This window comes from Accipiter gentilis, chromosome 25 (genome assembly GCF_929443795.1).
Source record: "Accipiter gentilis chromosome 25, bAccGen1.1, whole genome shotgun sequence".
Lineage (NCBI taxonomy): Eukaryota > Metazoa > Chordata > Aves > Accipitriformes > Accipitridae > Astur > Astur gentilis.
The window spans coordinates 14,740,338-14,766,696 of record NC_064904.1 but is presented as its reverse complement, the minus strand read 5'-3'; the positions used below and the strand labels follow the sequence as shown (position 1 = coordinate 14,766,696).

Below are 26,359 nucleotides of genomic sequence, written 5' to 3'. Positions count from 1 at the left end.
TTTTGCAACCAGTGAACTGAGTCCAAAGTAAAGTGTGGTGTGTGTAAGCCGTAAGAAATCATAAATTCTGTATAACGCAAAATAACTTGGTAGCACGTGACTGACTAGCTAGAGAGGTCTTGGTTGGAAGGGAAAGGTTTCCTTAAAAATAAACCTCATCTCGCTGACCTTTGCCACGACCCTGGCTGCCTCTCTCTTAATCTAACCTGCAGAGATTAGAAAAAACCCTTAACATCAAAAGGAACCATAGACACTATTGTCTCCCCAGTCCCATTGTGTTGAGCAGTGATTTATCGGGAGGCAGCAGCCTGCTCCTGCTCCGGAGCCTTCACCCGCTGGCACCAACAATGGAGCCGTGGCTGTAGGTCAGGCTCCCGATCTCCAACCCTGCCTTGGAAAAACAACGCACGGCTCTTAACGTGATGGATGGGAAACCCGACTCCGGGATTCGTTTGCCCAAACTTGTTTGGAAGATTTGTTGGTTTTACTGAATCAACATTTTTCAGGTGCTTCCTGTAGTTTGTCCAGGAGTGGATAAATAAGTCCTGTTTTGTTCAACTGCAGAAAACACGAATGTAATTAAATCACATTGAAAGCTTGTCTTTCAGCACATAGTAATTTCAGGTTCTGGATTTTTTTTTAATATATATATGTATGTGTGTGTGCGCGTGTGTGTATGTATATATAAACACAAGTTTCACAGGAAAAGTTCTTTAAATAGCCGTTGGAGGAAAATGCAGTGTTTATGCATTTATTTGTATCTCGTCAGGAGAACTGGCAGAGAACATTTCTAAGATCCGATGATTAGTAGGCTGTATTTTTCTTTTAGCTTTGGGTTGCAATTTAAAATTACTCCTTAAAACATAAGGAGGTCTTAAATTATGAAGCAGTAGGAAATCCTGAGATCCAAGGCATTGAGTGGGCTTGCAGTATGGTATATATTCATTATTTTGTTGCTACTTCAGTAGCTCACAGGTATTAAGCACAGCATTATATTAACTTTCTGGTGAAGACCAGACACTAGAAAACCCAAGTTTATGGTTCAGCATTTGCTGATAGGATTTGCAGCTCAGGGAAGCCCAGATTTAAGATGGTTTTTACAGAGTACTTGTGAGAGGCCAGCCACAGTAACAGATGCATTTTTGTCTAAATTACTTTCCCTCTCTTTTCAATTTCAGTATCTGCTGATTTCATTTTAAAACCCATTTTAAAGCAAATGAAATAGCTAAGATTTTTTCTAGCACAGTAATCAAGACCTTTAATACCCTACCTCTCTACAGACCAGTTTTAAGAGCTGATGTTTGTGTTGCTGTTGCCTGTGCTGGGGGCAGGGTGCTGGGCGTACGCTGCGGGACTCGTAGTGGAGCTGACGGTACCTGTATTAGGCTCTACTGTCAAGTAATTGTAAAGGTTAATCAAGATTTTCAGTCTTTTATTGGAAGACTTCTCTTTTACTAAAGCACTCGACAGCGGAGCTCCTCTCGCCTATGCACTGTGCTCCACATCACAGCTCCAGAGATATCTGGCCAGCTTCCAGTCTAAATTCACTTAATAGGGTGAATCTGAAATGATTTAAACACTCTCAATTTACCACCATAACCAAAGGGGCAAAGCCAGGAGCTGTAGAAGCACTAATATTCAAGAGAGTTTTAAAGAGGAATTTAAACGTAACTGCTTTAAAAACGTCATTAAGATGAGATAGGGAATGCTTTGGGTAAGTGATTTCAATCACCCAAATCTTCTATTAATGGATCACCTTAAGATTTTCTGTACTGTAATATACATAGGGCTGGATTTTGTCCCACTGACCTCGATGGACTTTGGTTCATGCTGTCAAACAGTGGAGCAATGTGTGTTTTGGTATGTATACAGGCACCACAAAGAACTGTGAGACTCGGTCTCTAACGAGGCAGGTCATTGACTGAATGGATGTTCTCAGGCTTTGTGCACGCTTTTGGAAAGAAATGGTAAAACAATCTACTTAAGAACATCTGGATTTTTGCCAATTTGTACTACAGCTTTCCCTGATAAGTTACTGAACATGCTGTCTATTACTCTTGCTGCAAATATTTTCCTTTCTTTTCTTTTGTGAGACATTTTTAGAATGGGCATCACCCTTGTGTTTAATGATCTTGCTTTTCTTCAGCTCTTATCAAGTGTATCTCAGTGTTATTTATTGTCTTTCTGTCTAACTTAGGCTCTTAGGTACTGTTTTGACTGCAGTCTTTCTCAAAATCTAGAAAGAAGAACCTTTCGTTTTGCATTAAAAGGAAGAAATAGCTGTGTTTTTCTTTTCCTTAGAACTTCAAAAGCACAAAAAAAGATTAAATAGGAAAATGGGGAAAAAATAATTCAGAAACATTGAAAGGTGCTCACTGATTAAACTGTAGGGAACATTCACATATCTGCCATTCGGTCTCCTGAAGATCAATACTATGAGACTAATCTATGATGCTGCAGCAGTCTATAATAACTCTAACGTATTATCTTTCAGAGTATTATTACTGGAATAAAAATTGCTGTGTTTAAATTTCGAAGATATTGGGATACTCATCCTGGCATTCATTATTTCATAAAATGGATCAACAGTGTTCTCTGTGTGCACACACAGTTCGATATTCTTTCAAAATTATATTGGAGGGTGATCATGCTGTTCCAGTGATCCTGTCCAGCACAGTTACACTTGGATGGATGCCAAAAAAACCAAGCAAAAAAAGGAAGCAAAAAACCAGCAAAATGTGACTGCTTTGTATCTGATGCTCAGTATTACAAAAGTGTCATCTGTCTCCATTGGGTGATGAAGGGAAGGCAAAGGAGTTGGCATGATTTTGTCCAGTGAGGGTTGCAAAACCAGCTTGAAAGTTTTTTGTGTTGACTTGTGGTCTTCGTAAGTTAGATACTGCAAGTTTGTGATTTGGTGAGGAGGGAGAAGCATCTTTAGTAATGTATTTATTGCTGTACTGATAGACAAGTTATGAAGTTTGGGCTAATTATAGTTTCCTGTGTCTCTGTAAGTGGATTCGAAATGACTCGTTTGTTCTTGTGCTGTAGTAACTTCTGTCATTTATTCTTTTTTCTTTCAAGCAACTGAATGCCATATTGCCTCTAAATTGGGAAGATATTAGATTTCCTTAGCCTAATCGTAGAGTCTTGTTTTTGCAATTATATTTCGAAACACTGGTGGACAATAATCAGTGAAAGCAAAAAGACACAATGCTTACTGAGCCCGAATTTGGAAGCTTCTGTTAAAAATAAGGTTGTAAAGCAACTTGTGCCATGAGCAGTGGAAGTAGCGAAGTCTAGTTTTCTACTAGCTGCCATCTTTCTTTCCCTTGGTCATTCCCTGCCTCCCCTGGAACAAGAGCCCCAGCTCTCCTCTGTGAACCTTTCCTGCAGGCAGAGATGGGTTTTCTGGTGCGAGGCAAGTAGCTGTCGGCCAGCTGATACCTGCGTGGGACGTGGTCAACTCTTTCCTCTTTGGTGGGGGAACTCTTTTGGGTCTGCTCTGCCAACTTCTGATTTCCACAAAGGGTGTAGGAACTTGGTTATTTCTGTGACTTTTACCTCTGTTGGATTTTGTGGTCCCCAGACGTTTGGAGGGGTTGGAATGGAGTGAAAGAGAGATGGATGGACTTTCAGCATGTTGAGTAGTTATCCTTCTATAATTATATTTTCCGTGCAGTGGAGAATGCACCTTGTGTGTGTAGACAAAGACTTGAAAATAAAGGGTGAATTTCTATTACATAGTAGCTATTTTAATAGGACTTTTGGAGCTTTTAGGGATGGGGTTTTTTGGTTTGGTTTGTTTTATTCCCAACTGAGCTACTATATAAATATAAATAATCTTCTAACATTTAGTAACTGTTGTTCTTTTGAGCAATTTTCAGGGTGAATCCAAAATCACACCATTGCTAGGGTAAGAATACTCTTTGACCCTTAAAAATGTTTGCATTAAAGTTGCCCAATATCGGCAATGAATACATCGGTGTGATGTGTTTTATCAGCTTTGCTTGTCGTGAACCAAAGGGAGTTTGTCATAACATGAGTCGCTTATTGATGACACAGTTGTCTGTGATTGATTAAAAGTGGCAGATTTATTTCAGCTTCAACTCTTTCCATTAGCATTCCTATCGACCATCTGGCAGTGGAAAACCTCACTTGTGAGATAGACTACGATCTTGTTAAAAAAATTACAAGATTTCTTGGGGCCTTTTTTTTTTGCCAGTGTCCTGATGAGCCAGAGAGTTGTCACTTTTAGTGACAGTTCTTGATGCCTGAAAGGTTTGAGACTGATGCTGGGTCAGTTTGTGACTTGTTTTTAATGGGTTTTAATTATTGCCTTGATCACAGCAAACATTTAGTTAATGGTTATGCAAGTATCATTTTGTGGGCTTTGTAGCTCTTTCATAGCATTCAGTTGTTGGTTAGAATGAGAAGGAACATGTTGCTGTTTCAGTGGAACAGAGCAAACGACCTTTTTTAAAATGGTACCTACAGAAAACCAGAACTTTTCCTGAATTGGTTGATTATGAAAACGTAATATCATAATCAAAATCATTTGACTGTGCTTAAGATGCCCTAATCAAAATCATTTAGAGATCACATACCAAGGAGGGATGCTTAAGAGGCAAAACATGAATTCTAAATGAATTGTGATGTTCCAAAATGTGGAGTTGCCTGTATGTCCATTAAATGGGAGATATATGCACTGATATGAGAGAAATATGGAGCTGGCGTACAATGGGCGATGAAACCTCGGGACATTTAGTGGAGCTCCTGCAACATTACTATGAATTACATCATGATCTGAAATGCAGCAGCTGCTCTGGCCCTACCATCCCCTGATGAGTAATAGTGTATCAGGGCTATCTTTGGTAAACAGCTTTATGGGGCTTTTCTGCTGCAGTGTTTGGCACTTGGAATTGTAATGCTGTCTCTGGCTTCCCACCTGCAGCATTCTCTGCTCCCCAGAAATACAGCAATTCAAAAGAAAGGTATGAAATCTTGTGGTTAGGACCCCTTACATCTAGATTTTATAGGGGACATTGTAAAGATTAACATTATCTGTGTGTTGCAGAGAGGTGAGGTATGGACAGAGAAAACATATTCTCTATTAGTTTCCCTGTATCTGCAGGGTTTGCTTAAAACAGTGCTTTTAAGTCTTTGTTAAACATACTTTTTTGAAGGGGGGAGGCTTGAAAGACATACTTCCATTTCTCAGAGTGTGATAGATTTCTGTCCAGGATCTCCATAGCTTGACCTTGGTGGCTGTAAATATTTTAAACGGTTCCATGGATATTTCAAGCTTGTGGCTTGTCGAGGCGTAATGCACAAGGGATTTCTTCCTAAATGGGCTCCTCATTGCACTTAGACTCACACAAACATTGCAGCAAGTGAAGGTGTTAAAAAATATGCATGAAGGTCAAAGTGACAGGTCTTATTAGGAGATTACTGCCAATAGTTCTTTTGAAGAGTAATCTCCTAACAATTTATTCTCAATTTTGTATTTGATTTTGGAAATTGTGATGAGGCAGCATTAAGATTACATAGATGGTAGTTACTTGTGTAATATTTAGCATTAAACAGGAGATGAATCCCTTCTGGTTTAATTTTGCGTCATTAGTGATGTTTATGCTGGGGGAGTATGCAATTTCTGAAAATGAAATGTTTTTAGAAAGTTAGCAGGGATTATCTGAAACACATACATAATGTAGAGTGTAATTGATTTCAAGGTCTCCTATGTTACCCTTTTTTTGCTCTGAAGTAAGAGAATATTGGAGTAAAAATTGGGAGGAAATTTATTCAGCCACTTGAAGGCATTTTGTGGAGGATTAAGATTTGTTTGGTTTTAAGTGTTTCTCAAAAAGTGCTTCTCTTGTCCGCTATTTTAATTGTGCCATCACATCTGTGAAAGGTCATTATCGTATTCTTTTATACAGGCACGTGTCAAAGCGTTACTCACTTCCAACCATCCGTAGACTATTTGATACAAATGCTTCAAAAATGGAGCTAATAGACAAGGTGCCATCCTTGTATCAGAAAGTTTCTTAAATTTCCTCACCTACAGGTTTTTTTTGTCCTACTTACTACGTTTTCTTTCAGAAACAATGCCTTTTGGCAGCTCCTGTTGTATTCATACCAGTTTTTGGATAACTGGCCAGACTTACGCACACCACCATCTCAGTGCACTCTTCTAGATCCCTTGCCAGTTGTCTGCTTGAACACCATCTGTTCCTGGCAGGAGTTACCTTCAAATACCTAACAAAACAGGTCATGGGAAAAACCAAAATCTTCCAGGACCTAATGGTGTTAACATACCCCGCTACTCTAACGCTATTGGTATTTTCCTTGTAGCACTTCAGGAAACTTGGTCTATTGAGGCAGATTCTCTTACCCCAAGATCTTTCCTTCTGAGGGGTACCATGTCTGCCCAAGCAAACAGTGAGGACGGTGCTAACTTGCAAGAAGATATTTTGTGGAAAGCTCGAACAATGTGTGAAATCCAGCCCTACTTCATAATGAGATGGAGAACTGTGCTAATGAAATCTGCAGGAGACAATAAAGTGAGTCATACAGCAAAGATGACTGAAAACGGCCGTGCAAATCAGTGCCCCTAAGAAAAAAATATAACTGAGAGGAGGAAATAAAAAAGAGCATCTTGGAAAAAATCCAGGCTAATGCATCCAAAGAAATATAATCTGAAATGCAGACATACATGGGAGCAGAAGCTGGAAAAGCCATAAGGCTGAAAGAGATAGAGAGATAGTGGACTGCAAATTAGATATGAGGCTCTACAAAAGGACCAATTTGGGCCACGCATTGGAGAAGCAGCACGTGACAGATCAGGGAGGCATTAGGCCTCTCTTGGAGAACCATTCGCTTCCGTGGATGAGAGAATTGGAGTCATGAGGGTGATTTCAGCAAGAAACAAAATAGCGATGATCTGGAGGAAACGGTGAAACGCTATCCGTAGTGTGATGATAGGAGCCTACGCATACGTAAGCGTGCAAGCATTTAGAGCGTAGATGAGGGAAACAGTGGCATATGGCATGGCAACACTAGGCTGCAACCGAGGAAAAGGCTAATTTCAGTGGGATGGCAGAAGGAAAGTCTCAGTGGCGGTAAGGTAGAGTGCCATGTTTGAAGACAGCGTAGTCAAAATACAAGTTGAGGGCCAAATACTGAAGTGACATAAGAAAATCCTTGTCTCTTTTTGGATTTGTATCTGATTAGATTAAGTCTGAATTTGTTCCTTAAGGCACTTACAGACTTGGAGAAAGAGATAAATGGTGATGGTGAAGCATGCACACACTCCTTGTGGGTCTTCTGGAGCTGGAGGTGCAATCAAACCAACTGTGTGAAAGCAGAGGGTGCTGCACGTCCCGCTCTGGAATGGGCAGGAGGGGAGGATGCCAAGCTGGCCCAGTTTCATCTCCCTGCATGGGAGTCGGCACCCTCAGACTTTTTTTATCCAGCTAATAACAGCAGTAGAAGTGCGAAAGGGCTTGAAGACATCCTAAAAGAAGTTTGTAAATCACCGGGGCAGGTTTGTTTCTCCTGCGGGAGTTTAGCTGTCGCACGCTCCTTGGGGTGGGGAGAGCCAACAGCTCCTGCCTGTGATGGAGGGGAAGTGGTGGTGCGAAGGGGAGTTGTCTTGACCTCTCTCCACCATTGCTTCTGTTGACCCCGTTAAAGTGGGTTTAGTCCTAAAGAAACAAATCTTCAGTTAATTATTTCCCCACTCCGGTTGCTGTTCTCATAGGCGTTTTACCATTTTAAGTAGGAACAGTTACTTGGACCATCATTTTTTAGTGCGGCAAGCAGAAGGGGAAACTAAAATTTGGTTTACTGTGATCCTGGATGCAGGTCAGTTGTTCGTGTCAAAAAGGTTATATATGGAAACAGGTTACTTGGTAATTTTGAAAGTGGTCCAGCTTGCTGCTTAGTAGGACTGCATTTTGGAGTGCCTGATTATTCAAACTTCTTTTTCTAATATTAGCATTAATTCCCTTATAGCAGTATTATAAAGTTGCTTATTTCTCAGTCCTTTTATATGTGGGAGCCTGTCTGTAAGCACAGCAGACAGCTTATCAGCCCAGCAGCCACTGCCGCTTGCCAATATTGTGTGTTTCGTAAATGCTTGCAGTCAACCTTGAGAGTTTTTGGACATTGGCTTGTGTTTCTCTCTGTATTTCACTGCACTGTTTAAATCAGGAGTATTAAAAACCCTGCTAAATTTAGATAGAAGAGGGAATCTGCAAATACACCAGTCCTGCCTCCTCCCACAAAAAATACATCTCCTGGCCAACGAGAGCTGGAGCCAGCCAAGGTGCAAGGGGGCTCGGGGTTTTGGAGGGGCTCTGCAGACAGATCGCTAACAGCGGTTCTGTGGGTGCGAAATGAGCCCAAAGGTAATTTATGACCTTGTCAGAGGAACGGAGAGGGAGTATAAGAGCCTCCAAAACAGCGCTTTTAATAGCTCAGGCTGTGGTGGTTTTGTCTCCTTTCAAATGTTTTTATTTTATTATATCTGACACCAGTCAAGGAGAGAGGAAGCTCTTTAACCTTAATGCAAATAAAACAGTAGTGCTTTAGAAAAAAAATCTGTTCACTTTATACCTCTAGGCTGACGGTTCTGACAGACCAGAGAATTTAAAAATAAAATTACTCATTAGCTGGGTTTTTTTTCTTAATCTGTTTAGCTGTATCAATCCATTTGAAGCCTGATTTTTGCTTAGGAGGAGTAAATAATTACCTATAGCAATAAATCTGTCTGTCTGTCATGCTGTTTATCTGTCTATCTATCTATCCCCTAAAGACTTCAAAATGTTGTTTTTTATTTCTGTATCGTTGCTGAAAATCAATTGTGACATTTTCTGTTTAGGCTGCTAAAGGTTTTGGCAGATAGAACATGGATTTTGTCTTTTGATGGTGAATTCAATTCAGCATTTATTGCGAAGTCCTCAAGTGTTTAAACGTGTGGTGATAGACAACTAAAACTCCTGCTGTGCTAAATTCCACCAGGTCTCTCAGTAGTTCTGCTATTCAAAAAGAATTGGGACTTGTTTCATCTGTTTTTAATAAATGTGAGGCTTGCACGCTCTTTATGTCAGAACGAAAGCCAACTTTGTGTTGCAGTTTGACATGTAGAGTCTTAACTTTTTATTGTTCCTAAAGACACCTACTCAACTTAGGTTGTTGTTATCCTTTAAAAATGGTGAGGGGCTTGCGCATCATCGTATCTGAACTGCGATGTTGAAATGTATACGTGAAAGGAAAGCAAAAGCTGGTCTGCAAAAATGCTGGTCGTGTGAGTGGGTACCCACCTGGACTTGCTTACTGGCCAAGGTGGATACCAGCGTTTGGGAGCAATCGGCTTTGGTTGGGTCTGTCATGCTGTTGCTAAAGCTGGGAAGAGTCCAATGGAGTCCTTTTTTGAATATTGGAAAATGAGAGGGGCACAGAGCTGGGTTCGGTGGGTCAGGCGTCAGCATCAGCCTGGCATCTCCCACATCATCTTGGAGAAATTGCTTAGGTGATGCCTCTACGGGGAAGGGTTTGGTGATGCCAAGCTCCTGAGCTTCCTGGGAGCTGTAACACCCTGTAGGCATAATTTTGTGACTGAGCTAACGTGCATTAAATACTGTCAGCTCTTAATGGGTGCCATGGAGGTATCTCAGGGATCGGTGTATGGCAGATGAGGGGAGGGCTGTTCCAACGTGGTTTGGCCAAACACACTTGTTGTGCCACCAGGAGGACTGATGGGCCAGAAGCCCAGGGTGCGACCGCTGGGGCAGCACTCGCTCAATGACTTCCACGTATTTCTTGTGTCAAGAGATGAGAGCAATCTGTTCCAGGGCTCTCTGCGTGGTGCTGCCATTTGGTGAAAACACCACATCCCTCGTATGCCGTTTCTGAAGTGTATTTTTTCACTTTTGTCCGGTGAGACGGATGGGGAATTTGAATGTTTGGACTGCTTGCATGGACATCGTAATTCAATGGGAAGAGCTGGAGGCAATAAATAAGTTCAGTATTGATTGGGTGGATCAACTTTTGCCAGTGTTGGCAGTTGTTTTAGCACCTTTGTGTAAAGTGGGTTCATGGCAGAAGCATGTATTTTGTTTATGAGGTTTATGCTGCTTTCTTGCTCGTCTTTTAAGATTTTCAAATAAGGTATTAATACTCAGAAGCGTAGAGGTAACAAAAACCTTAAAAGAGCTTTAGCTGTAATTTCCCCACTGAGGCCAGGCAAAACGTAACACTTCCGAACTAATACATTCTTGATCTAAGAATGACTGTGAAGGTTCATGTCAAAGGGTCATAAATTGCTACCAAATTAATTTCCAAATGTAAGTCTATCGTGCATGTGTTTAAATTTGATTCAGTTCCTTTAAAACAGTTTACTGTGAAAAGATTTTTCCATAAAAATATGCACAGTGAAAGTGTTTACGTTACAATATGGCACTTACATTGCATTAAAAAAAACCCAACCTTTATACATCTATTTGCTGTAACATTTTACTAACCAACTGAGCAAAGTAACACAGAGATCTGTGGTATCCTGCTAAAAACTCAAGTGTTAAGTTGCCAAATATTGATATTCCCACGATACTTTGTAGACACAAAAAAAACTAAGGCAAACTGGAATGATGCTGTAGTGCTGGTAAAGGAAATACAGTGTATGGAGATTAAACAGCTGAAAGGCAGACATTTATTACAAGTGAGTCTGTGCAGACTGTTGTCTCGCTGGGGCCAAGCACTTCTTAGGCATTTGCTGCATATTTTGACCAAGTACAGAATGTAGGAAATCTAAACTTAATGCTCAAGACTAATGTTTCTTAAAAAACAGGGGGAGGGTGTCACTGTTTTTTTAAATTAGAAGGTTTTTTTTTTTTATCTGATGCTTCAGAAATGCCTTTAGAGAGCAAAATGAGCATAGTGATGAAACAGAACGTAAGCAAACATGCTCATTAGATTTAGTTAAATCTAAGTTGATCATTGAAACAAATTTGCATTATTTTCCCAGCATGGCATTCGGTAACAACTTTCCTCGGTGTGCTTTTGTTTCAGTTTACATTTGCTTGAATGGCCAAGTAAGTTGGCAAATTTTGTGCTACTGGTCTTTGAAGTTGTGACTTCAGCCCAAACAGCCTTCTCTTTGTGTACGGCGGGGAGCCCCTTTGCTTTGGAGAGGGATGTGTGCGACACAAAGCCTGGAAAGGGTCCGTACATACCAAGTCTCACAATACTTCTTAGCACTTAACTCTAAGTAGCTCAGGTCTTGTAGGAATATTGGTTTATTGTCTGTGAATTTTTAATGCAAGGAGCTAAAGTTCAAAATAAAAAAAAAAAAGCAGAAGATTAACCTGAAAGTACATTGCTTTTATTGATCTTCAAACATAGGTTAGTATTTAGAAGGATTTAAACTACAGTGGGAATTTACTGTCTTTACTGTTAAATACAATTGTTATTTCATGATGGGGTTCGAGTGCAAGCTCTCCTAGGTACAAAGAAAGAAGTAGGGATTTGCCTGAGACAGATAGTGTTTGTTTCATGTTTTACTCATTCTCACTAGAGTTGTACTAAAATCTGTTGCATGTCAAAAATTGTCTGAAAAACTTGACAGAATGCGGTGACAAAAGGTGACTGATAATGGGAAGGAGGAATTTTATATAAATAAGACAGTGTATAAGTATCTATTTATTGCAGTATTTGCACATTTCATGGTCAGCTGAACTCCTTTGACTGTTGACAGTTCATATCTTAATAATTGTGATAGGATATCTTAATAATTGTGATAGGAATAGAGCTTGCACAGCATATATGTGACACCTTCTCAGATGGCCTGATTTCATCCGTAGCTGTATATATCCAAGGGAGCAGCACAGTACTGAAAGGCAACCGCAACCGTTAGAGCTGTTCAGTATTTCCATGTACACAAAGTTGAGGATGTGCATGAGCAATTTTCAGATGGAGCCTTGCAGCTGCAGTAATTTTCTTTTTAATGCATCTTCTGTAGCCGCTGCAAAGTGGAGGAAACGCCGTTGTTCAGCAATAGGAATAGCTCGCCTTGCTTTTATGCCGACCTTTCTCAGAAGCTGGATTTTTGATGGCCGAAGAACTAAGCACCGCAGGCCACAATTTCATGGAAGGGATGGGTAAAAAAAAAATGAGGTGGAGTAAGGATTTTTAAACAGATATTGTCACGTGGGTTTTGCTGTGTTTTGCTTTGAGGAGGAGTGACAAATTCCCAGTCACAGCAGTTTTGGCCATCTGAATGTTTAAGACTGGGGTCAACCTTCTGGCGGTCCAGGTGAGGGCTTGGTAAGAGGAGATGTTGGTAGCCATCTGAGTGGGCTGTAAGCCAAGGTCAGGGAAACGTCTGCCCGGCCGAACGCAGCTGCTGCTTACCGTCCCTCAGATCTGCCGGCTGACCTGCTTTTGCCAAGTGCCCTTTAACTGATTTTGAAAATTTCAAAGGGTAATAGTTAGCAAAGGTCTCTTTAGGCTGACCTGGCTTGTTTTGACTGAGCCAAATGAGGGACTGGTGGCCCAAGCAGGGCTGCCCCGTTCACCGGCCCCATGCACCGGCTGCAGGCACCACAGGCTTCACCTGGAGAGATTTTCTAATTGATCCGGTTAAACCAGCACAAGAGGCTGTGAGTCTGAATGAGGTTTCTATTGGTTAATTTGTATCTCTTAATGCTAGTATTAGGCTGTATTAAAGCAAACCACTATTAAATAAGTCTGCTTTACAGGTAGGATCCCCTACAATAGCTAACCCTAACTTAATTAGAGATGTGCAACGTGGAACTTACACAAGACATCGGAGAAGATGGTGCTGTCTGCTCCCCACATCAGAAGTAGTGTCCTCCTTTCTTGAAAGGAGTTGCACATATTGCACACAGATTTTAAAACAGCAGTTAATTTTGTTTTCCTTCCTAACATTTCCATTTGGAATTTTCTTTCCATAAGAAAATGTGGCTGCATTCTTACACTCATCTATTTATCTGTACTAAATGTATTGCAAAGGAGATAGGCTTTTTATAACATGAAGGGCTTCTGCGACCCGCTTCAGTGATTCATTGGTACATAACAGTATGTGTGAGCAAGCGCCCATAGTGAGTAGCAATGCATCTTTTAAACTCGTGTCGTATTTGATGGTAAATAGCCATTTTCCCAGTGATTTGTACTGGTTTTGCACTTTATTATCCATGCATACTTATACCCAAGTAGAGATTGCCATGCAGGCAGCTTCTAAGGTTGGAATAAAAGGGTGCAGTTTATTTTCTGGACCTTTCTTTTGTCGGTAGAGGTTGCATCCAAAGTTGTGAGAGGGCTGTATGAACTTGCCGTTTTACAGGAACTTTGACTTGGAGGGATATTCTTCCAGTAGAGTATCCTATTGGGTTTTTGGGATGGGATGTGGGATCAACTTAATTTTAATTTGAAAAAGCCTGTACAGGTTAATGTATACATGTTCACGGTGTACGCTGTCATTTGACCTTTTCACGCATCGGATGCAGTCTGTTCTTGCCTGTTGCTGAAATGGTGCAATTTCAGCTCGCTCTGTCAGGTTCCCTGGCCCCTTTGGTACAGCATCTCCTGGTGAGGTGATGTCCTGGTTTTGGCTGGGATAGAGTTAGTTGTCTTCCTACTAGCTGGTACAGTGCTATGTTTTGGGTTCAGTATGAGAAGAATGTTGATAACACTGACGTTTTCAGTTGTTGCTACGTAGTGTTCAGACTAAGTCAAGGTTAAACCTCAACAGGTGAGACCAGCGTACTCGTAAGGAGCAGGGAAGCCAGATGCAGGCACACAGGGCATCACAGCATCCTTGGCAGGGAAGCCTGGCTTACCCTGTAAGGCAGAGCTGGGAGGAAGACCCGACAGACCGGTCCTACAGGCTTCATTAGGGAGCCCAGTTTACACAAGACGGTTCTCAGGTGGTTAGACAGCAATCACATGCCAGCCTGACTTCAGCCGTCAACAGAGCATTGCTATGGTTATTAGCAAAGTATTTCCATAATGTGTGTCTCTACAAGTTATAATTAGAGCCAAGCCTGCCCCTAGCTAATGACAAGCTTGCTTAGAAGTATAGTTTATATAAAGCTTTTAAAACTTTGTATGGGGAAGATATACATCCACGGGCATAGTAAGAATGATGCCTCATTTTCAAAATGAAATTCGGTGTCTGTTTCTCCCTCCCTTTACAGTTTTGTACAGGCTTTTTTCTTGCATCCTCATCCAAAGGTTTTGCCAGAAATATTGCTCAAGTTTCACCAGCATCAAGCGAGCAATTTTTGCGTTTTCTTCTGAGCGTTTCGTTCTCACTGCTGAGAGAGTAAACCAGATGTTAAGATGTCTTTGAGCTTTGTCTTTTGAGAAGACTAATAAATAATATTTAGATCTCTCATAAAAAGAAGATAAAGAGTCTTGAAAGTGGTGAACCTTTTTGTTGAACGCATCACTACAAGGTCTACATAAATAATGATCCATCTATGGAGACTTGCGATATGTTTGCTTAGGTGGTCCCGCACCTGTACGTCTTCAGCTCTGTCTCTCAGGAGTAAAGCGATGTTGGCAGCATAACCCCCCTAGACCCTGAAGCAACAATACGGGCAAGGCTCGGTGATGAGACAGGGTGTGAATATCACACACGGTTGTAAGGTGGACTGGCGTGGCTGTGGGTCTAACGCGGCATTACCCGCGCCCGGGTGGTTGTTGCAGCACCGTGCCGGCCAAGGCCTTTCTCTGGGATGACTCTGGGTAACTGTATGGCAAAGGCAAGGCTGGATGGTACTGACATGGTCGCTGCTGCCCTTCCAAGGTGTTCTCTTTGGATTTTCTTATTTACTTGCTCTATGTTCCATTCCCCGCTTCCAAGGGCTGCTTTCTCAGGAACGAATGGTGTCTGAAAAGGAAAGGGAACGCAGTGGAGCCTGCAGCACTCATGCATTTGGGTTTTGGCGCTTTTCGTACAAGGGTATACTCGCACAGCCTCCATCACCACTGCTCTTCGGGAAGAAAAAAGTGGGGTGCGTAACCCTCATGTACAGCTGAGGAAAGGAGACTCGTGAGATAACTCCTGCAGCTGATGAATTCCCGCTCCTCGCTTCTGTCTAGCCATTTTTGAATTTGGTATTTAGTTTGATTATTCAGGTCATATCAGATTTAGGTCAGTTGTGATGGATTTTTTCCAAATCCAGTTCCCTTGATTCCTACTGTAAACGCTTACCAGATGACACGATGTGAAGCTGGAACAGACTTGAGCTGTGTGATGACCGAATAAAATCTCAGTGGGAACCACTTCCACGTTCCTGAGATCAGTTTCTCATGTAATAAATTCTGTATCCAAAATTGTATCAAATACTTTTCTGACAAGAGTGAGGGTTTTTTTCTAACGGACAAATCCCAGCAGAGCTATTTATAAGAAGCCTCTCTCTTGTGTTTGTGCTCTCATGCCTGTTATTCAGACCTACACTGAAGAACAAATATTAAGTAAAGACTTTTCCACGTCCTTGCCAGTGCTTTTGGACCCACCCTGTTTGGTCTTGTCTGACATCCTCCACTCCGTGTCTTTGATATTGTTCTGTTGGTAAAAGTTGCCGTAAGAAACCACCGTTAAAGACTTCTCCCCAAAGGAATAATCTGGATTTATTTGGTGACACCTTTTCTTTGCAGATTGTTTCACTGCTTTGTTCTGCCTGATCCTCTCCTGGCTGTGAGGGATGGGGAGGAGTGATCCGAGCGAGTGCCATGCTCGTGCCAAGTGCCGTGCTATGTGCTAACACCTCCAAAACCTCGTGCGACAGAGAGTAGCCAGGATGGCGAGTGCTTGGGTGGTGCGTGGCGGTGTCCTTCGCCTGGGGAGGAGGAGGAGGAGGCCAGTCCGTTTCTCGAACGCAAATCCAGGCATGGGAAAAGCTGCTTGAGTTGTGGGTTTTTTTAAGTATTAAATTTAGAGCTGCGTTCTCTCACCGTTGGTTCCTAAAATGAAATTAGAAAACATCCAGAACTTCTTAGGAGACCAACCTACAGCTGCTTCTTCTGTTACAGCCTCTTTATTCATTTCCTGATATGGTGAAGGGAAACCTTGACACCAGACTTCTCTGAGTTGTGTCCTGGCTCACATATCGCTACGTGTCAATCTCTTCTGCATTAAATCAGACAGATGAGACCTGTGCTTTCAGTTTTGAAAAGTCCTGGTGTACACGGGGCACAGGGGAGAGCGGGTTCTTCCACGTGTGTCTCCTCACTGGCTGCAAAAGTCACATTAAATCATCGTTCTACCATTCGACTGCTTGATTAGATGTTCTGTGCATGCCTCAAAATATGTGATGTTTTAAAGCTAGATTTGCTATTTAAATAAGAGGTTTGCCTTAATTGGCTGTTATAAATTACAAGCAAGAAGGAATGATTTATTGCTTATAATTAGAAATGAGTTACGAAGGGGAATGTTGGTAATCATAAAATAAAGCTTGGAATACATTGATTTCCAGATGGCTGGCAGTGAAATTGCTCTTTAATGTATAATAGACCAGACACAAGGAAAAAAAAAAATCTGTCATCCATCTTTATTCCTTGATGGATTACTTGTATGAATCTATAGTTAACTTGAATTTTGAAATATTAGTTTTGCCTGCATAATCGAATGAGAGAAACTTAATTTGCACAGTGGTGTATGCTGTCAGAGGTGGTGGAAGAGGTGAGTTAGTATTTTGCCTAGCATGATTTTTGTCCTTGTAATGTCAACGGGGAAGATCTAACGATAAATCTGGCATCACCTTTGGGTATAACAATCTCAGTGGATTGTTCTCAGAGACTGCAGGTTACTAAGATGTTTTTCTTTTCATCTTTTGCCTCATTAGCTGTTTTTATGAGGTTGAGATTGATCAAAACACCTGTCCAAAAGAAAATATCTGTAATTCTCCTTGCTCGAGTCTAGAAAAATATATTTGCACCAGAAACAGCAATGGCAGTGCTGCTGCTGAGACCTGTTCAATAGAATAATCTTTCTGTTCAGATGATAATGTGTTCATATAACTTTTAAAATCTCATTTCTATTACTATAGTTCCAAGCATGATTTTAAAATTATTTATATTTGCCTTATCTGCTAATAATGGTGCTTTCTGCCATAACAGATGCGTTCTGCACTGTTACCATTTGAAAGACCGTGCTACAAGATAGTTAGACCTATTTGGATTGTCACCACATGAGTTGTCTCACGCCCATGTTTTAAAAATGACACTGTCATTAGACTTGCTTAACTGAGACCATCATGATTACTCATTTACCTTCATTAAATGCTTCATAGCTTCCTTATTTTAAGTAGCTTTTCCCAGCAAGGTGCAGATTTGCCTTGCTGCCATCATTTCATGTGGAAAAATTTCCATGGTGAAAAGAATAACATATTTTCAACTAATATTTTCCTGACCTGTGGAGAGATGAGCTCATCAGTATCTTTATTGACAAACCCAGGAAGAAGGTGTGTCAACCAGAAATATTAGATCAGTCAGCCTTTCTTGTCCTGGAGCAATTGTAATTTCCCATGGTCTGCAGCAATTTCCTTTAGAAGCAGATATGTGCAGAGATTGTTTTGGATCTGCTGCAGTAGCATAATTTCATTTGGTCCCAATAAGGTGGCCTTAGATTTCATTCTTTTCATTTTTGTTGAAAATGTTTTGGTTTAGTCAGTGGAAAGAACAGCAAGTTGCCATTTTACAGCGCCTAATTGAGGAATGAGCGCTGCAGCTATGCAGAAAAATATTGTCCGCTCTGAGTTGGGTTATTGAAGACAGATATCGTGACCTCTGCCTCTCTCGGAAAAGCCTGAAATAGGTGTTTAGTTCACTATCCATTAGCAAAGTTCCCGCTTTTCAAAAGCACATCGATGACTGACATAGGTGCTTAGTTCCTCGCTGATAAATATATCCTTTAGTGAGTGGCAGAGGTTCTTATTTTTTGCCAGTTTACTGCTGCGAGCTTTGGTCCCTAGATACTTAAGCCTGGGCATTTGCTAGAAGAGGCCAATCTCATTAGCGCTGAAGATGTTCTCAGCGCTGCGTTGTCTGATGCTGTGCTGATGAAAGCGAAGCTCCTCTGATCCAGCATGAAAGAGGGCTGAGTGGGAATCAGAAGTGGGAACAATTTCTCATTTCGCTCTGGTTTTTGTTGTCACTTCAGCTTTGCTTTTTTTTTCCTGCTTGAAATGGCTCTTTCTGTAGCGTTGCTTGCTCGGAAACAGGAGGAAAACAGGAGCTGGCTGTGTTGGTGTAGCTGGTGGAGTTCACGCTCGATGCATCCAAGTCTTGCTGCCCACGTGTCTGACAGTTTCTAGGAGGGTTCAGACCATGCCGCCTGCTCCGTCAGTCACATTTGTACAGCTGGCAGCGCTGGGGGTAGCCAATTCCAAGGGACCTCGCTAGGCGTGAGCTGAGCTCATCGCCGTGCGGACGCGCCTTTCGCTTGGTGTCTTGTGGTCGTTGGTCGGGGTCCCTGCAGCCCTGTCGCTGGGGACGGTGATTCAGGGAAACTCCGTGGGGCTTGCACGCCGGTGGTGAGCTGGGCCGGGCGAAGGGCTGGTCAGCCTGGCCTTCAGAAAGCCAAAAATACTTGCCTGCCTCACGTTGAGGCACGCGAGTTTCAAGGTATGAGCATCAGAGATGCTCCGTCTTTCTGCAGAGCCTGTCTGTGGTTGTATCTGGGCTGCTTCTGGTGTGCCACAGTGCACCCTCACACCCCAGCCCCTGTCCTCACGGCATCATGCGGCCGTTCGTTGGTGTCACAACCAGCCGTGGCCTTGGCCCCGTGCCTCGGTTTCCCCTCCAGGAGAGGGAACGGCTCTTGTGAGCACCCGGCTCTCGGCCAGAAGCAGACGTAGAAGACGGTGGGATCTGCAGCTGGATGCGCAAACCCCAAAGTGCTCCGGGGTCACGGTCACGACGGCAGTCTCTGTTTCGCCCTCCGGAAAAGAGCAGTGGTCTGAGTCCGGGAGGATCGCCCCTTTGTCCTGACCTGATGGCAGAATGGGGGGTTGGTATCTCCTGACGCTGTTGTGTTTTCAACAAGAGCATTAAATCCTTGCAGAGAGGTAATTCCCAGCTTTCCGGTAAGGATAACATTGACGGTACTTAATTAAAGGGCACTCTTAGCTGGGGTAAACATTTATATTAATTTCCTTCTCACACAGATGTCTGGTAAACTGAGCTCCTGAGGCAAAACCATCTGGCCTCAGGTGGGAGGAGGATCTCAGCCAGCGTGGAGAACCTGACCGGTCTCTCGCCAAATCGTTTCTCAGTACCTTTTTCTGTCACTGAAGTGGCATACGTATGAAGGACCTGTGGTATGGATATATAGCTTTTATGGGCATTTGTCTTAGCTGACCTGCATAATTACACTGCAGGCTTGTGGCTGCGGGCTCTGTTGTATCTCTGCTTTCCATCGCGTATTCTGGGATCATCCGCATATAAAATTAGTATGGGCGGTAAGCAGCAATAAGATGTTCCCTACTTGGATGGATTAAATTAAAATTCAGTAAGAAACAGAGCTTTGGGTGAGTTTCCAAATTACTTGCAGGATTGCACTGAGGAGATTGTTATGGTATCGTAAACCTTTTTAGTGGGCGAACAGCCTGATGCAAGTGAGGTGGTTTTATTACTTCGCAGTGCTCTTTTCTATTTTATGTACTGTGCTGTGTAATCTTTTGTTATTAAATAATAAGCAAAATAAAAACAGTTGTTTGTCACAGCCAGCTTGTTTTTCAGAGAATTTGCTCACTTTGAAAGTTCAGTCTGTGTGATCTCCAGCACTGTCAGGAGCTATTATATTGAATCTTCTTTTAAATTGTTAAGCTGGAGGACAAGCCTAGATGTTATCGTGCACATCTCAACTGAGAGCGGAGCAGATTCAGCAGGGAGCAGCCTCTGATGCCATGTACCGTGCCATTAGTTTTTGTTGCGAACACGTCAAGATTATCTGCTTCCAGTGTTACGTGTGTTGGCTGACACGAGCGTTTGTAGATCTGCATAATTTTTGAAGTAGTTTGAAATGTGGATATAACACTTGGGGCTGTGTGAAATCTTTTTTTCCCCCCTTTTTACAGATCACATTGCTGTTCAGAAAGTTGCTTGTTTTGTTACTCCCTCCTACAAGGTGCCGTATTAATTTGCAAAGTTCATAAAGAAAGCGCCCCAAACTAGAAGTCATCATAGTGAACAACTACTGAAACATTTGGGAAGACCAGTTGCAACATTACATTTTCAGTAGAGACTGTTGGCGCTTTAGCATATATGGGATCATATCTTAATATAGGATATTATTGTTATTTATGGAACTTGGCAACCCTGAATTCAAACTGGACTGTGATGGACAGGATTTTTCCCATATAGCGAATATGTGCATGTGTGTGCCTTGGTAGCCTTTTACAGATGAGGTTGAGTCATGCACATTGAAAGTTGGGCAAGATACTTGTTACTTGTTTTTTCAAGGTGCTTTTTTGATCATTAATACTCAGGCCTATCCCAGCCTCAAAAGCAGTCATACTTTTTCATGAAGACACTTTTTTCTCCCCTCTGTGGTGCAGCCAGACAGCAGAAGGAGCCCGTTATCTGTAGCCATGGCAGCCAGTAATTTATTGCTCCATATGGCTGGTGTGGCAGCAGCTGCTCTGGTTTAAGGAGGTCAGGGCATCTGAGCATTTAAGAAACAAACCAAAACCCCACTATAAAACCTTCCTAAATGGTTTTGTACAGTAATAGTAGGGTTCGCCATAGCCATAAGGAGAGCCAAGGGAGAGAAATTAACTTCTCCTTTTATATATTTATAACTTTTATAACTTTTATATAATTTTAATCAAGGACATTATTTCAGGGGGGAAATAAGTTTTTGTCTCTCTTTGCGATGGTTTTACCTTTTTTTTCAGTTTTCATTGGTAGTGTTTGTAGGTAGCACATAGTACCCAGGTGCAGCGAGCTGGGCTTTGCAGCCCACAGGGTGAGTGACCCCTTCAGATCTGCACTGCAGCAGGTAACGAACAGCCAGAGCAGGAGCAGAATCCAACCCGCTGCTTTTGGATACATTAGATGTTATGCTGAGAGAGAAACTGTATTGCTCAAATTGAATGGCAGCGCTATATTTCTAGTAATGAGGGGAAGATGTACACTTTGTGAGCAATTATCATGGAACAGAAATAAAGCTTTAATTTCAGCTTGTGTGTGAGAATCACTCGCTGCTGAAAAATGGTGTAGAAGGGCTCTTGGATTTAGCACTAAAGTTTGCAAATAGGCTTTTCATAAGCATGAATTTTTATTTTCATTAGGGGACCATTTTAATTAAAATGAAACTGGAATGTTTACTCTTTGCTTCCTATAGCTGTGATTGTTTTCTTCACTGTGTGAGCGCATGTATAATTTTCTCTAAAAGAAATGTCAGCAGTTTCTGATTACCTTGTGAGTCTTATTCAACAGCTTGATTTTAATTGGGGGCAGGAAAGATTTCAGGGTGCTCCAGGGAGGTCTGATGTCTTTTGGTAGCAGTAGGAAATAGGTGCTATCTTTGGTACAATGTTAATTGCAATAATCACTACTACTGGTTTAAAATAAAAGTCCTTCATTTCTTACCCCTGTTGGGTTTTTTCAGTCATGTCAATGAAATACAACCTGTTTGGTAATTAGCATCCTTCGGCTACATAACCTTTTGACATTGCTGCATTCATGTGTTTGTAAGCACCTAATCAGGGTGTTTTGGAAAACAGTGATTGACAGTAGGTAGGTAAGTCTCAAATTTTAGGAAATAAGAAATTTTTCACAATGAGGGTGATGAAACACTGGCACGGGTTGCCCAGAGAGATGGTAGATACCCCATCCCTGAAAACATTCAAGGTCAGGCTGGCTGGGGCTTTGGGCAACCTGCTCTAGTTGAAGATGTCCCTGCTCAATGCAGGGGAGGTTGGACTAGTTGACCTTCAAGGGTCCCTTCCAACCCCAACCATTCCATGTTTCTATGATTCTGTGAAAACTCTACAATTCAGGTTAGATAAAGGAAAGAGAAGGCCAGGCATATAGGGAGGAATGTGTCCATGCCTTCAAATGCATTCTCTCTAAGCCCAGAAGGCCACCAGGATTTGTAAGTAATAGATAGTTTATGTGGGTCAAGAGTATCTCTTTCTTGAAATTTTTGAAAAGTTATGACGTATGACAAGAAGTATCTGCAGCAGAATAATGTGTTCTGGATCCTTCAGTGGTACTGCTCCTAAAGCATTCCCATGGCTTCTTTTTGTTTAGATCTACTGTAAGGAGGCACCTTGGACTACTTCGGTTGCTGAAATGCATTTTGGTTCTTGAAAAGCATTTCAGAGATGACCAGTTTCTGAACCTTTTTGGAGCTCAGCCAATATCTTGTGTTTTAATATTGTCTTCTCCATCAGAGATAATGATCTGAATCTCTGCTGCTCATTCTCTGGGGTTTTGTTTCCTCCTGCTGATTATTTGAAATAAATAAATAAGTAGGAAAACAACCTGTATCTGTGTGTTAACAGGGAGGAATGGCTAATAGAAAAATGAGAGGAAAGATACTGCTTATCATAAAAGACTATATCTCTGGAGACATAAATTGGTATTCATTAAGTTGTTTGCCTAGACTTAGTTAAAAGACATGCTTGAGAAGCTGTCTGAGCAGTGTTTCAGTAGAAAACAAGTCATCCTCTTCCTGACTAGATACATCTAGATGAGGAGAGACCAGAAAGCTACACTAAATGATGGATTGAGAACAGCCTTCATGGCAGTAAGTAGACAACAGGCTGTGAAATGTTTTTCAGAAAGAACAATATTTAACACTTAGCTGTAAAGTAATACTGATCCATCTTTTTTCCCCAAATATGCAGGTCTTTTTCTTATCTGATGCAGAATTTAAAAACATGTTTATGTTCAGTTTCTGTCATTTCTCATTCAAGGTATGCAGGGTCCCCTTGGTTTTGATGATGATTTCTGTAGCTGGAGGTTAGAATTTCGCCTCTGATGATTATGATATCCTGTGTGTCTAATATTACTGGTATCCTGTATATATCATCAAATACAGGGAAGCAGTTGCAGAGTGGTGCTTAGTAATTCAGTGTGGCTCGGTTTTGTCATGTCTGCATTCTTCCAAAAAATCAGTTGTGTTTTGACTTCTGTAATACGTGACAAACTCCTCTATTTCACAGACCTTTGGGATGGGCTGGGGCTGCCATTTGAGATGAGGTTTTGCTGCCGTGCTTGTTGACTGGCATCTTTTTTTATTATCCTGAACTGGGGCAGACGCTTACAAGGGAATGTGTGTATTAATTATTGTGGAGTCGATGGCTCTCCGCTCTTTATCTTGTATCTTTAAAAAAGTAATTACACAACATAACACTAGCAAAGTGCTTTTACTGTTTGGGGACTGAATACTCTGTGTCAAACTCTTGTGTGTGGTGTAACTTTTCTGATGTTCACCATTTCTTCTTTCCTTCTTTGCAGATTAAGACCCTTGATTTCAACACAGCTTGCTAAAAAGGCTGCCACTGAAGAGGTATGTAAAGTCCAGCACTTCTCCTAGTGCAACAGTTTGAGTTTGGAAATTCCCACAAGCCTTTCTCAGCCCAGCTCTGGTTATGTGGTAGACAGTGGGCAAAACAAATGAGAGTCTTGTCTCTCTGATCAGACCGCGAGCTGGTTACTGCAAACACTACAAAGCTAAAGTTGCCTGTTTTCCAACCGAGATTTGCCCTTACTTATCCGTCAGTACCATTAGCACAGCCTCATAATGCCTGGTTAGAGAGCAGAAAGAGAAAACTCCCTGCAAGCATCTGAAAAGCTACATATCACACAAGGGGGTAGGAGAGGGCAGAACTCGTGCCTGTTTCTCAGCATTTGGACCATCCCCATGAAAAAGGGGGATGATGCAAAATGCTGCTTCCGTGCAGCCAACACTGACCCAAGGGAAGGGCTGGGCTTCTGCGGGAGACCAGCGAGGAAACACAAAGTGACAGCTTACCCTATATAGCATGGATTCCTCTTTGGTTCGTTTGTTTGTTTAGTTTGAAAATATAGTAGTGCCATAGAAAAGTTAGTGCTAGTAACTGGCCAACACCAGAAACCCTCCTTGGGTGGCTTTGTGCACCTGCATTTTCTGCCAAAGGGGTTGTGATTATTAGCAGAGTCACAGAGATAACTGCTTTATTTTGCTATTATTTTCACACTGTACAGAGTAGACATATGCATTTTGTGTATGATAAAATAACTGTCTACTGCATATCTAAAAAGTCTGTTCCTAATACTCCCAACGGTATTTGTCCTCCTTCTTTTTCCCATGAATGTGTGACACTGACACTCTTTAGAAAGTGAACCAATTACCTTGGGTAGTTTAACATGCTTTGACAGTTGTCCATCCATACATAAAGATACGTGCCAAACTCAAGTCCGGAATGTCTGGAAGTGAATTCGGGAAGTTCTGTTTAAAGGCGTTGTTTGACTGCCTTATTTTTAAAATGACTAAAACCCATTGATTTTCAGAAACGGTTTGATATCCTGCCTGAGGAAGTACATTTTCACTTCTTTTGCTATGCTCATTAGAAAACTCTGCACATTTTTAGAAGTATAGCAGTCTGGAAGTGGACATGATAATTAGAAGAAGGTCACATTTTAATTAGCATGGTGCAATTTTAAAAAATAATGACTCAATTGTAGCTTCTTTATATTCACCCACTTTTTCAGAGCAGATGGATACTTTTAAGCATATAAATTGGTATATATTATGATGCTGATTTGTCTCAAACTGTTGTGTCTTTTTTTCTGCTTATACTGAAAACCTAGATGGACTCAGTTTGATCACTCTAGAGGCAAAAGCAGTGGTAGGAAATATGAAATAAACTGGAGGGAAGTTCCTCTAAATAATGTAATTAATTTGAGCATTAAAAAATCATGAAAACCTGTCTTTGAGTGATCCGAATATCTAAATACTTGATTTTCTATTAAAATTAATGGGTGTCTTGCCCTATTAATGAGCTATTGGAGCAAACCCTTAGGTGACTTTGAAAAACTCAGGCAGATTCTTTGGGTTGACTGTCATGGTATATGACAAGTTCAGGAACAGCTTTGATGTTTGAATAATTAGACTATCAACTTTCTGGTACAGGGATTTTCTCTTATGGTGCATCTCTAAAGTGCCTGGAGTTACAGGGATTCTGGGAGTTACTGCATCCCAAGTAAATACATTTATAAATAAATAAATAAAAATAAATTAATAACGCTGAATCAGAACTTACTGCCAATGGAACTGGAAAAGATGCAGCAGTACGTGGTTGTATACTGAAATTTAAAAGCTAGAGCACTATAGGACTTTTCTTGTGGTAGGGACCAGAGGAGTTGGGTTTTCCTGGTCTCCTTTGGACCAGTCATTGTTAGGAGCACCTCACCGCTGTCCTTCCCAAAGAAGCGGTCCCAGTCTTTTCTGTCTTTCCCAAAAGGGGAGATGACGCTCAGTGCTGATAACTGCTGACTAGTGACAGGTACTGTTAAGTATTGCCTTCTCAAAATTGCTTACATGGCAAAGCGGCATTAATGGTTGATCTTTAATGTTCTTCAGGTTGCCACTAATGGGATGTCTTTTGGGGCCATAGGCTGTAGTGTACAAACCCCAAACTGTCCAAGTACAGAACAGAGGTGAAAAGTGCCCTGTTACAAAGCTGGTGGAGATAAAGCTCCTGGGATGTTTCTTCCCTGGATGAGAGAGGGGGGTAGAGCCCTGGACTGAGCACACCATGGAAGTGGGAGCTCCGGAGAGACCGGAGCCTGGGCTGCGCTGGGGCAGACCACGTTGCTGGTTCCTGCCCCTTTCCCAGATCTATCGTTAGTGAACCGGGGACAATATTACCTTCTCCAAATTCGTCTCTTGTCTCCTTGTGGTGATGGCCTTTCTCTCCCTCCCTGCTGGGTCCTGCCTAACCTTGGAGCAACTGGGAAGGTGCAGGTACGGAATGGGTCCTGTCAGTGATCAATTCCCAAATTAGTGTTTGGAGGGCATTATTCCGATAAACGTCATAAGTAATGTTACAGGTGCTGGCGTGCATTATCAACCTAGTGCTCTGCCATCACATTAAGTGCTGTCTAAAGAGTGCTGTTTGTTCCACAGCTCATTGTCCCTCTAAATAAATCCAACCACAGCTGTCAAAACTAATACATGTTGGGTTTTTTCTGATTTGAAGGATACATTTTTGCTGTCATTAAAGTGTCAATAACATTGCTATTGTGTCATAGGCCTGATGTGAGTCCAGCGCAACGAGGAAAAGGTTGTTAAGTTTTCCTGCAGAGCTCTGCTGAGGAGCCTTCACTCCCAAATTTC

General features: G+C 41.8%; 1 protein-coding gene across 2 annotated transcripts in view; it reads left to right on the top strand.

Moving 5' to 3' along the window:
* The window catches only part of BRF1 (BRF1 RNA polymerase III transcription initiation factor subunit), a 176,537-nt gene that overhangs the window by 143,739 nt on the left and 6,439 nt on the right, over positions 1 to 26,359 (top strand). For both annotated transcript variants that reach the window (XM_049828830.1, XM_049828831.1), the window contains one exon: positions 23,497 to 23,548. In XM_049828830.1, the coding sequence (XP_049684787.1) occupies positions 23,497 to 23,548 (52 nt within the window). The remainder of the gene's footprint in view (positions 1 to 23,496; positions 23,549 to 26,359) is intronic.